General features: G+C 47.5%; 1 protein-coding gene across 10 annotated transcripts in view; it reads right to left on the reverse strand.

Moving 5' to 3' along the window:
* kif1aa (kinesin family member 1Aa) overlaps nt 1–13613 on the reverse strand; it is a 599030-nt gene that overhangs the window by 53953 nt on the left and 531464 nt on the right. For all 10 annotated transcript variants that reach the window (XM_085990737.1, XM_085990745.1, XM_085990743.1 and 7 more), the window contains 2 exons: nt 3206–3320; nt 1954–2087 (listed from right to left, as the gene is read on the reverse strand). In XM_085990737.1, coding sequence (XP_085846863.1) covers nt 1954–2087; nt 3206–3320 — 249 coding nt within the window. The remainder of the gene's footprint in view (nt 1–1953; nt 2088–3205; nt 3321–13613) is intronic.

Consider the following 13613-nt stretch of genomic DNA (forward strand, 5'->3'; position numbering starts at 1 on the left):
TTTTGGGGTTGCGTTATCCTCAATCTTTATGGTTGCCTTTATTCCTTTTAGAGTCCCAAGTCCAAATGGTTCGGTGATCTTCCTTTGCGATCACGTTGTGTAACTTTAAACAACTTAGTCGCCTGCTCCCGGAGTCCTTATCACTCTCCTGATCTTCTGAACTACTATCTGTCAGTTTCTTTACTTTCCTGTACTGTTCCTTAGTAGTTCTTGTCGTGTTGGTCTTCTTTCCCGACCTGCAGACTCTTGCTATATGTCCCATTTTCCCGCATTGCCTGCATATTTTGTCTTTAAACCAGCAGTCCTTCTGCTCATGGGTTGTTCTGCCACAGCGATAGCACTTTTCGGCTCCATACGCCATTTCGTTAGCGCTGTATTCTTGTGGTTTCTGTTGTATTTCCGCAGTTCCCCTGCTGCTGCTTCATAGGATACTGCCACGCTGAAAGCCTGTTCTAGCGTCAGGTCCTTTTTTGAAAGTAGTCGTTTCTGGGTTCCTTCACTCTGGAGCCCGCAGACAAACTTATCCCGTAAGGTGTCTGCCAGTCCTGCTCCGAACTGGCAGTACTTCGATAACTTGCGTAGTTCAGTAAGATAGTCAGCATTGCTCTCATCTTTGTGCTGGTTTCTTTTATGGAACTTGAATCTTTCTGCTATCAGCAGTGGTGTAGGGCTTAGATGTTCCTGTAAGATATGAACAATCTCCTCAAAACTTTTCTCCATTGGTTTAGCTGGGGTAATTAAATTCCGCAATAGGCCATACGTACTCGCACCCATCAGATTTAATAATACCGACGCCCTCTTTCCATCAGCCACCTCATTTGCCTTGCAGTACACTTCAATTCTTTCCACATACATGGTCCAGTCTTCTACCTCGTTGTCGAAAGCAGTGATACTGCCACTTTTCAGCATCTTGGGCGATTTAAAATGGCGCCTCCCGCGCTTTTGCTTCTTCCCCAATGGAATAAAATGGCGCCTCCCGCGCTTTTGCTTCTTCCCCAACGGGATAAAATGGTGCCTCCCGCGCTTTTGCTTCTTCCCCTTACTGCCACGCTGCTCCTAGCATTCTACGGGGTAATGGCGGCGACCCGCAGCTTCGGCGCGTCTCGCTTTCCTTCTCCCCCCCGTTTAGTTTCTCTCCGCTGTCCTGTTCTCGAGCACCGACCGCGCCCTGTGCGCTCCACCCTCTCTCTCTTGTTTTCTTTTCCCGGCGATGCTGCGCGGCCCGATTTGTAGAGCCGCTCAATCGAGCTTGAGCCCGCCGCAGTCCGGAAGGGTCAGCGCGCTACCTGCTACCAGCACGATTCGCTGGAACCACAGTCTCTCCCGCAATTCTCCAAACACCGATGGATTCTTTGGGCGGTTGCCCTCGGTCGACGCTCGTTGCTCAGACTACGACCTTCCAGGACCTTCCTTTCAGGCGAGATCCCCGTGAGATGATGCCACACTGCAGGTGAGTTCGAACTTACTCGTCGCCACTGTAATGTCCGCGCCTCAATAATACACGGACTTCGGGAGAACAGTTTAACAGGTACTTTACTGAACAAGAGGCAGCTTGAAACTGAAACTACAGAAGCCGGCTAGGGTCTTTTATACAGGGGTGGTCACTGCCGGTACTGCAGTCTAAGACCAGTTATTCCCTTAAAGGTACATACACAACAGGAGCAAGGCAACATTAGAACACCTTGCCACATCCCACCTTTCCCAGATTCTGCTCCACCCCACCCCACCCACCCCACCCCTTTCCTGCTTCCTTTTCAGTTTTGGACTTAGTAAGCGTGGTGACCTTGAGGTCAAACCCAAGGCAGTGGTCATTACTTGAACAGTAACCTCCGAATTGTGAGGCCAGCCCTTTCCCTGCTATACAGTTGACTAATCATCATATACATTTCAGCAGGAGAGAGCGAGGGGCCCCTGAGAGCAGCTGTAGACCATCAGCAGCAGGCAGCTTCCTACCTCTCCGAAGGTTTGAGGGTTCCACTGCCAAAGAGGTTGCGAATGGAGCGGGAGGCCGGCAGCCTGGCATCTCGTGTGTAGAATACCATGCAGAAGTCTTTGGTAACGACTGCGGGCTGTGTGCAGTTCTCCATCTGCAAAAAAAATCAACAGTGTTAGAAAGAGTCCAACAATGTTAATTAACAATGACGTGTGTCTCTTCCTCAGCCTTTGGCCTGAAGTTTTCTTCCCAGGCCATCTTTCCAATAATGTTGGTAAACCTGAGAGTTTTATTTAAAGGGCAACACTGCCTTGTTTAAAAGGGAATTATTTGTTGGTTGCCCAGAAGTGCAGTTGAATTTCTTGTTGTCATGCAGCCACACTGGAAAAATACCCCAAAACTAGCAATCTCACTCATGGGGAAGTCGCAGGCTGGATGGGGAGGGGAATTAAGAAAGGTCACGCTAGTGCAGCAGAGGGGCTCATGAGACACATTGTTGAGAGAGTGGAAAGGGAGCTTTACTCTGTATCTAACGCATGCTGTACCTGCCCTGGGAGTGTTTGATGGGATAGTATAGAGGGAGCTTTACTCTGTATCTAACCTGTTTTGTATATGCCCTGGGAGTGTTTGATGGGACATGTAGAGGGAGCTTTACTCTGTATCTAACCCGTGCTGTACTTGCCCTGGGAGTGTTTGATGGGACAGTGTAGAGGGAGATTTACTCTGTATCTAACCCGTGCTGTACCTGCCCTGGGAGTGTTTGATGGGACAGTGTAGAGGGAGATTTACTCTGTATCTAACCCGTGCTGTACTTGCCCTGGGAGTGTTTGATGGGGCAGTGTAGAGGGAGCTTTACTCTGTATCTAACCCGTGCTGTACCTGCCCTGGGAGTGTTTGATGGGACAGTGTAGAGGGAGCTTTACTCTATCTAACCCGTGCTGTACCTGCCCTGGGAGTGTTTGATGGGACAGTGTAGAGGGAGCTTTACTCTATCTAACCCGTGCTGTACCTGCCGTGGGAGTGTTTGATGGGACAGTGTAGAGCTTTACTCTGTATCTAACCCATGCTGTACCAGATCTGGGAGTGTTTGATGAGACATTGTATAGAGTTCTTTACTCTGTATCTGGGAGCGCTTGATGCTGAGACTGGGCACCTGAAATACAAACTGTTCTATTCCCTAGGACTAACATCCCTCACCTTAATGAGCACAACATTCACAGCAAACAGGAAGAAGGGACTGAGACCCTCCATTTGGCTGAAGCAAGCTCCTACCTCCAAATACGCAGACAATGTCATGTAGATCTTCTCTCCGTACGGGGTCACTCTGTTCAGCAGCAGGGAGTTGTGCATGGAGCTATCCCAGCCTGCCTCAAATCGGTAAAAGGTTCTGCAAAAAGGGCACTATCCAGTCAGCTCACATCATTTCTCAAACACAGTTCAGCTATTTTGTTTATGCTTTCTTCCACAAATAACGGGAGACACTGGGAGAAATAACAGACACAAACTCAACCTGAGAATCAACAATAAATACTTCAGGACAGTCCACTTACCTTTCATGCCTCTGTTCACTCTGCCTCCTGCCTGACATCACACAAATGAGTGGTGGGTCCTTGCACCTTACCGTGTCCAGCCAGTGAGGTGATTCAGCCCAGTTCCATTCTCTGCCAGTTTTCTCAACTACTGATGGTGTTGACTCCTCGGGAAGCATGGCAGGACGGGCACTGATATCCCACCCAATGGGCCATTCTGCACATACCAACTTACAATAGTGAGTGTTGACTGACTATTCAACTGCAGAGATCCTCAGAGCCACACCTGATCCTGTCTTCAGTCAATTGGCCGCACAGGTGCTCTTCATCAAGCAGGGCGTCATTCAATAGAGATTGCGGGAAGGTGCGGGGGGGTGACTTTGGTCTTCCCCGTTGGAAACCCGATTTACACAGCGCCCGACTTTCTTTTCCATTGGCAACTGAATGGAACTGACGAGGCACAGTGTAAAACGGGTTATTGATTGGCTATGAGCCTGTTTCGCACTAATGCCAAAGACCAACTTCACCCCCAGAAGCGGGAACAACAGTCAAATCTATTCAGCTTAATCTAGGGCACTGAGAGCAACTGTAGTGCCATAACTACCACCTTGGCTAAGATAAGCTAACTCCAGACAGACCAGGAGTCAAATGTTGGTCTTTCCAGGTTTGTATGGCTCAGGTACTCACTCCCTTAATCACCTGCTGCTTTAGCACAGCCAGCGTCAGCTGTTAGCCCTCCTACCAGGGTGGAATTCTCTGCTTTTACTGAGATCTGCTCAGCCTAAACAACTGGCAAAACTTACAGGGAGCTTGCAGTTCACCAAGGATGTGCCAGTTTCCCAAATCTGGGCAAATCCTTGCCTGGTGGACCAGAGAAGCAAACTGGTCTTTCACATTGATTGGTACATACACAAAAGGACCTTAAATAAGACATCAATCAGCAAGAGAGAACTTCAGTCTCATCAAGGATTCACTGTTAACAGAAAAATAACGGCAATAAAATAGTGAAAGAGCAACTTCTGTTGGTGAGCGCAGGCTTTATTGGAACGCGTACAGTGCTTTGTAAAGACTGCTCAACTAAGAGCTAATATGATAGTCTTATGATGGTGTGATAAGGATGGTTGAAGGGGAGGGAGATTTAGGCAGGGAGATTGGTGGTTAGGGGGAGGAAGATTCATGATTAGGGGGAGGGAGGTCGGTGGTTAGAGGGAGAGGGAGATTGGGAGTCAGAGATCGAAGGGGAGGCAGATCGGGAGAGATAGATCAGTGGTTAGAAGGGAGCTTGGTCGGTGGTTGGGGGAGAAGGAGATTGGGAGTTGGAGAGGGAGATCGGAGGTCGGAAGATTGGGGATTGGGGGGAGAGGGATCACGATTGGTGGTCCTGGAGATCTGGGCTGGGGTTGAGACCCTGAAGGTCGGGGCCTGGAGGTCGGAGGTTGAGGATCTTGGGTCCGGCAGTGGCAGCGTTCGGGATGGTGACTGTGGTAAGTAACTTAATCTTTTTCTTTATGTGGGTGATCTTTAGGGTCGCTTTCCTTCAGTGCAACCAACAATGGCACTGGCTGCCTCAGGACAAACCAATGTTGGCGTGGGGACCTGAAGTAGGTGTTAGTAGGCTCCTTATTTTGTATATGCAAATGGCCGAACGCCTGCTTCAGGGGTGGGAAACGCTTCTTGTTTCTCCTTTCCCAATATGGCAGGCGGCACACTTCTGGTCGGAAGTGTGCGGACCACTTCCTGCCTGCCATTTTGGGGCCTTAGGAGGCTGCATAGCGCCTGGAAAATGTGTGCTATGAGGCCTAATTCAGCCCCCAGTGTGTTACTTGAGAGATTGTGTGATAACTGAAAGATGGAATGATAACCGAGATGGTGTTGTAACACAGATGTAAGTGATAAGTTAGAGGTTTGTGATAACTCTGAGAGATGGTGGTAACTGAGGTGGTGTGTTAACTGAGAGATATGCGATAACTGTGAAAGATTGTGTAACCGCTCTGAGAAATAGTTTGATAACTGAGATGATGTGTTAACTGAGCGATGTGAGAAAACTGAGCCACTGTTCTTTGGCCTCTACTGGACAGGGCAGACACTTAGTGCTCAGGCCTTGCATATGAGAGACATGCAATCAGGTGATGTAACTCGTGAGTCACTACCATCGGGGAAGCGGGGAGAAAAAACAATGGGCTGGATTTTGCGGTGGGAATGAAGTGCATGCGCTAAATCCAGAACTTGCGGTCTGTCAACATACGTGTTGACAGGCCATCCGCTCCGCCCCCGAAAACCTATTTGCTGCCGCAGAGTTGGGCTATTTGCCCACCAACTGCCCAGGTGGAAACAGGCGCAGGGCCTCTTTCCACAGCGTAAGGGGATACCCGAAATGAAAAACATCCAGGAACATTAAAAGATTTAATGAGAAGCAATCCTAGTGTGTGCTAAAGCTGCAGGTTTTTTTAAAATAACGTTTAAATTTCATAACTTTCTGCAGTGTTTAAAGAAGTGGTAATTATGAGTAACAAATTGGATTCTCACGATAACTAAATCTGTAATGTATTTTAAAGGCTGCAGTAATGAAGTAATTTAAATGAACGGAAGACAATCTGGTTTCTGATTGTCGTATATGTAGAGCTGAGATGCTATAACTGCTGACACTCAAAACACAGGCTGCGTCACTGGGATCCGTGGGCCAATACGCTGCCCTCCTACTCGCAGCGTCAGAGCGCAACTTCATGCAGGAGGGTCACCATCAGGTAGGTGCCTATTCTTTTCGCAGGTCGGCGGTGTGCTCCGGAGGTACGTCGCCGACCGCAACTTTTGGCCCATCGGCTCACTTCTGTAAACTCAAACTGTCCAGTGCAAGGTAACAGACTTAAGCCCCTAAAACACTGGCTGCACCAAGAGAAAAATCTCTCAGGGGCCATAGTGCCCAGCATTATAAGAGGACAATTCCATCGCTCCCACAACCGTAATACTCAACTCCGTTATTTGTATAGAAAGCAAGAAACAATTTGATGACAATTACAACACAAAAACATTTTTTATACAATAAAATATATCTTTCTTCTGCATTAATTTCAATGCTGGAGTTTTATAAAGTAATTTGTCACTTGACAAATTCTCAGTGAAAGACAAGGAACGCCAGCCACCAATGAAGAACACAACACAATACGTCAAAGACACAACACGTGAAGAACAGATCATGTGACGAACACAACACAATTAATCATGAACAGAACACAATGGCATGTGAAGAACACAATATAACACATGAAGAACAGATTATAACATGAAGAACATAATATGTGAAAAATGCATGAAGAGTATAGCATATGAAGACACAAAATATGAAGAACATAAAGCTTGAAGCACACGAGACATGTAGAATGCAAAAGAAATGTTACACAGCATGGGACGAAGACACAGAGACAGCTAAACACTGAGGGTTCACTTCAGTTCCATATTATTACCATCTTTCAGATAAGTAACATGATATTCGGGGCATTTGTCTTTGTTCTGGGGGGTGGGGGGAATTCTTGTGTTTGGCTTGGATTCATGACAGATGGACAGCCTGCTTCACACAAAACCCCACAACTGATGCTTGTCCCGAGGCATCCCTCAGAGCACAAGCCTGCTGGGAGGTGAACTATCAGGATTAGGTGTCTAAGCTGTTAGGCTGGGTGTAGAGGTTGGTTCAATTTACTGAATAAGGCATAGACTAAGCTTGTATCACTTGGGTAGAGAAGATTAAGGGGTGATCTAATTGAGGTGTTTAAGATGATTAAAGGATTTGATAGAGTAGATACAGAGAAACTACTTCCTCTGGTGGGGGAGTCAAAAGGGGACATAACCTTAAAATTAGAACTAGGTCATTCTGAGGTGATGCCAGGAAGCACCTCTCCACACAAAGGGCAATGGAAATCTGGAACTCTCTGCCTATAAAAGCTGTTGAGGCTAGGGGTCAATTGAAAATTTCAAAACTGAGATCGATAGATTTTTGTTAGGTAAGGATATCAAAGGATATGGAACTAAGATGGGTAAATGGAGTTGAGATACAGATCAGTCATGATCTAATTGAATGGCAGAAAAAGCTCGAGGGGCTGAATGGCCTACTCCTGTTCCTATGTTCCTAACTGAGAATGCCTTTATTTTGAGAGGTGGGGAACCTAGACCATTCATTAAATCCAATAAGTGGCATTTAATGGTGGACACAGATACTGGGGTCACTCCAGGGCTTTGTCGTACAGGAAACTCTCTGGTATCCAGCACCGACGGGACCGGGATGGTGCCGGTTGATTAAAAATTCCGGATGACGGAGAGGGTTACCTACCAAGGCTATTTTTAACAAAGAGTCAGACTCCTGTTATTGAGGTGTTCGGACTTCTGACAGCGCCAAGAAGCCGAGTAGTGGCAATTTGGAGAACTACCCACACTGACTAACTCGGCCACCGCGGGAGACTCGGACTCGGCAACATTTCCGGTTATTGAGGTGTTTTCGGAGTATGAATTTTGCCGGTTAATAGAGAATTTCGGATATTTAGGTGCCGTTTAAACGAGAGTTTCCTGTATATGTAGAGCAGAGATGCTGTAACTGCTGACACTCAAAACACCCTCAACACCGGCTCCTTCATCACCAACAGGCTGTTGGAAGTCAGCTGCCCTGCTAATGGGGTCACATCAAACCCAGCAGGCAGGAACCCAACTCGTTGGACATTCAGGAGCCCCACGTCAAGGAGATTGTTGTGTATGTACCTTTAAGGGAATAACTGGTCTCAGACTGCAGTACCGGCAGTGACCACCCCTGTATAAAAGGCCCTAGCAGGCTTCTGTAGTTTCAGTTTCCAGGTTGTCTCCATTCAGTAAAGACTTGTTATAATCAACTCCTGCAGTCCGTGTCTCAATTATACACGGACATAATACTGGCGACGAGTAAGAAACGAACTTACCTGCAACTCGGCAGCACCTCAGACGACGTTATTGAAGGTCGAAGCCAGAAGAAAAAAAAAAATCCAAAGAAACTCGAGAAACGGGCAACGAGCAACCGCCCTCCAAATCATCGAATTGAAAAGTGCAGGAGAGACTGTCGAGAGCCAGGCTTGGTCTCCAGTCTGTGGTTTCCCAGCTAATCGGGCTGGTGGCAGGTAGTGCACTGATCCTTCCTGGGCTGCGGTGGGCTAGAGCTCGATCGGGTGGCTCTGCAACGGGGCCGGGCAGCGAGTCGGGAAGCAAAGAGAGAGAGAGAGGGTGGAGCACACAGGGCGCGGCCGGTGCTTCGCAGCCGGGCAGCGTTTGGACCTAAGAAGAGGGAGGGAAGTGTCCCAGAGGGTCCGCTCCACGACGGGAACGGTTCTTCAATTAACGGAGCAAATATTGAAGCGCGATAGAAAAATAAAAATACCGCGGAGAGCGGCGTTGGCAGCAGCGATCGGGGAGGCGCGAAGACCATAGGGCGTCGCCATTACAGGATAGTAAAATAAATATAATCGCCAGCAACAGCATTGGCAGCAGCGGCAGCGGCGGGAAAGCGCGGGAGGCGCCATCTTAACTTGGCGGGGAAGGAAAAGCGCGGGAGGCGCCATTTTGATCCATCGGGGATGAAGGCAAAGCGCGGGAGGCGCCATCTTAGATTTTCAAGATGCCAAAGACTGGCGATATCACTGCCTTCGATAATGCAATAGAAGACTGGACCACGTATGTGGAAAGAGTCGAGGTATATTGCGAGGCAAACGAAATAGCCGATGAGAAAAAGGCATCGGTATTGCTAAATTTAATGGGCGCAAGAACGTACGGCCTATTGCAGGACCTGATTACTCCAGCCAAACCGAAGGCGAAGAGTTTTAACGAAATTGTTGCTATCCTACAGGAACACCTAAATCCTACACCGCTGCTGATAGCAGAAAGATTTAAATTCCACAGGAGAAATCAGCATAAAAATGAGAGCAATGCTGATTACCTTACGGAACTACGCAAGCTATCAAAGCACTGCCAGTTCGGAGCAGGACTGGCAGATACCTTACGGGACAAATTTGTCTGTGGACTCCTGAGTGAAGGAACCCAGAAGAGGTTACTCTCAGAGAAAGAGCTGACGCTAGATAAGGCTTTCAGCGTGGCAGTATCGTACAAAGCAGCAGCAAGGGGAGCTGCGGAAATACAACAAAAGCCACAGGAATACGGCACCCACGAAATGACACGGGGATTTGCAAAATGTTATCGCTGCGGCAGAACAAACCATGACCAGAAGGACTGCTGGTCCAAGGACAAAATATGCAGGCAATGCGGAAAGATGGGACACATTGCACGAGTTTGCAGGTCTGGGAAGAAGACCAACGACAACAAAAAGGCTACTAAGGAACCGTACAGGAAAGTACAAAAGATGATGGACAGTAGTTCCGAAGACCAGATGAGCGATAGTGAATCCGGAAACAAGAGACTAAGCTGTCTCAAACTTCACAACGTAATCCCAAAAGAGGATCACCGAACCATTTGGGTCACCCTCACGATAGCAGGGTCCCAAGTCAAAATGGAATTGGATACAGGATCAGCTCTAACCGTCATGAATCGACGAGACTACGAGCGGCGATTCTCACACATACCCTTGAGAGAGACATCCATTGTCTTGAGGACGTATACGGGGCAAAAAGTATACCCCAAAGGAAAAGTAAGGGTGCCTGTCGAATACAACGGCAAGAAAATACGGAAATTGTAGCTCTACATTCTGCAAGATGGTGGACCACCATTATTGGGACGTGAATGGATCAGAAAGATAAGTTTAGACTGGCACTCCATTCAGGCACTGACGGTGGCTGGTAAAAAGGATGACGACGTCACTCCTGGACGATTGTCAACAATCTTAGCTGACGCCAAAGAGGTATTTCAACAAGAACTGGGCACTCTTAAAGGCGTAACCGCCTCGATTAAAAATAGAGAATGCAATTCCCAAGTTTTTCAAAGCAAGACCGGTACCATATGCAATTCACCCAGCCGTCGAGGCAGAGCTGGAGAATCTGGAGAAGGCAGGCGTGTTATCTAAGGTAGACTGGAACGAGTGGGCGACACCCATCGTTCCTGTCATGAAGAAAACGTTAAAGAATAAGTCTGAGGAGCCAAGGAAGGTTCGCATCTGTGGGGACTTCAAGGTGACGGTGAACCCAGTCCTTCACACAGTACAATATCCTCTTCCAAGGATAGAAGATATCTTCGCCTCACTATCTGGAGGGAAGTGTTTTGCAAAAATTGACCTAGCACAAGCATATTTGCAGATGGAGGTTGAAGAATCCTCTAGGAAGTATCTCATGATAAACACTCACAAAGGTCTTTACCAGTATAATCGACTGGTATTCGGAGTAGCATCAGCTCCGGCGATATGGCAAAGAGCAATGGAACAAGTCCTGCAAGGGATTCCGGGGACTCAGTGTTACTTGGACGACAGTGAACACCTTGCCAACCAAGAGCAGGTGCTCACTAGACTACGTGAACATGGGCTACGAGCCAATCGCCCTAAGTGCGAGTTTTTTAAGAAACAGATATCGTATTGTGGCCACGTGATTGATGAAGAGGGGTTGCATAAGTCCCCTGACAAAATTGAAGCGGTAGTTAAGGCTCCAGCGCCTGAAAATGTGTCGCAACTGAGGTCATTCCTCGGATTGGTGAATTACTACCATAAGTTTTTGCCGAATTTGTCCACAATTCTGCATCCACTGAACGCCCTACTACGAACGGGAGTAGCATGGAAATGGAGCGATGAATGTAAGCGGGCCTTTCAGAAGAGTAAGGACCTAATCACTTCAAGAGAAGTATTGGCTCACTACAACCCATCACTACCGATAAGACTGGCGTGTGATGCATCTCCCTACGGTGCTGGGGCGGTACTGTCACATAAATTCCTTGATGGTTCAGAGAGGCCGATAGCTTTTGCGTCACGCTCGTTAACTTCAGCCGAGCGTAACTACGCCCAGATTGACAGAGAGGCCCTCAGCCTGGTGAGGGGGGTGAAGAAGTTTAATCACTACCTGCACGGTCAGAAATTTACTCTACTAACTGATCATCAACCTCTCGTCTCCATTTTTAACCCTCAGAAGGGCGTACCGATAATGACGGCACAACGGCTACAGAGGTGGTCCCTTTTCCTAGGGGCACACCAATATGACATCGAGTACAAAGGAACTAAACAGCATGGGAATGCTGATGGATTGTCGCGCCTACTGTTGCCGACGGTGGAAGAACTGGCAGTGGATCCAGTGGAGTTATTCCACTCGACTATAGTCGAATGTCTCCCTGTGACGAATGCAAACATAGAAAAGGAAACACGAAATGACCCGACACTCCTGGGTCTATGATTTAACGGTGAAGGGATGGCCAGCACATGGCGAACCACTGCTGCCAGCATTCTCGCCGAGAAGAGAACAGCTGTCAGTGTGCAGAGGAACCTTGATGTGTGGATCCAGAGTAGTAATTCCACCCAAATTGAAGGATAGAGTGCTCAATGAGCTTCATGAGGGTCATCTGGGAGGGGTAAAAATGAAGAACTTAGCCAGAGCGTTTGTGTGGTGGCCGGGAATCGATAGAGAAATCGAAGAGATGACCAAGAGCTGTACAGGATGCCAGAAGGTCCAAAACGCCCCACCACAAGCCCCTCTACATCCATGGGAGTGGCCCTCATCTCCATGGCAAAGGGTGCACATTGATTTTGCTGGTCCCTTTATGGACTCGATGTTTTTAATTGCGGTGGATGCACATTCAAAGTGGCCAGAGGTAATAAAAATGTCCTCAACCACCACAGAAAAAACTATCACAGTCTTACGAACCATATTCGCCGGGAATGGGCTGCCTGAACAGATTTGCTCTGACAATGGACCACAGTTTGTGTCTGAAGAGTTCCGGAGGTTCTTAAAGAACAATGGTGTTAAGCATTATACATCCACCCCATATCATCCAGCCACTAATGGATTGGCCGAGAGGTTTGTTCAAACATTCAAGAAGGCTATCAAGGCAATGTGTAATGAAGATATACCCCTACAACACAAGGTGGATAACTTCTTGTTTGCCTACCGGAATGCGACACATGCGGTTACCAACCAAACTCCAGCCATGATGTTCTTCAATCGAAGACTACGATGCCGCTTGGATTTGGTTAAGCCAAACGTCAGAAGAGATGTGGAGAACAGGCAGTATCAGAATATGAATGAAAGGCCAACCAGGAGTTTTAAGATAGGTCAACCAGTTTTGGCCCGGGACTACCGCACAGAGAAATGGCAGCCAGGAACGATCTGTACACGGCAAGGACCTCTAATGTATACCGTGGACGTTGGAGAGAGCATTATAAGACGCCATGCTGACCGGATTCTAGAGTCACTGGAAAACGTCAACTCCACACCACGATCTGATACACCTGGTGATGAAACCGAAGTACCAATTGCATCAACCGCAGAATCGGTGATATTGGAAGCCGACGAACCAAACAACAACATTGATCCCGACTCAACCTTGCCAGAAGAACCTGATATCCCAAAGAGGCGTTATCCAGACAGAATCAGGAAGCCTCCTCAAAGACTGAACTTATAATTGCTTAACTTCAAACAATGTATCTAGCAACCGTAATTGTAATTAGTTATTATTTAGTTGTTAAATGAATGTTATGTGCTGTTTATCTAAAAGGGGAGGAATTGTTGTGTATGTACTGGTCTCAGACTGCAGTACCGGCAGTGACCACCCCGTTTCAGTTTCCAGGTTGTCTCCATTCAGTAAAGACTTGTTATAATCAACTCCTGCAGTCCGTGTCTCAATTATACACGGACATAATAGAGATGTCAGTGATTTCTGTGCGTTTAGTTATCAGGAGTTATTACTGGAAATTAAAAAGTAGGGAATGCTAGAAATACACAGCGGATGGGCCAGCATCAGAAAGAGAAGACAAGGTAACATCTGGGTGGGACACTTCAACAATAAGGTCCCTCCGGGAATGCTTAGACTGCCTTTTCTCTTTCAGATGCTGGATGACCTGCAGTATACTTTCAGATTTTACTCCAGATTTCTCATCATTCTTATTGACCTAACATTTCTCTAGTCCTGATGCAGAAAATATCAGTCTGGTTGAGAACTGAGAATATTCATCACATTCGGGGCTGACAGGTCGGTCAGGTGCACTAGGCCCCAAAACACCC

This window comes from Somniosus microcephalus, chromosome 6, assembly GCF_052327205.1.
Source record: "Somniosus microcephalus isolate GS21.2 chromosome 6, FLI_Smic_1.0, whole genome shotgun sequence".
Taxonomy (NCBI): Eukaryota; Metazoa; Chordata; class Chondrichthyes; order Squaliformes; family Somniosidae; genus Somniosus; species Somniosus microcephalus.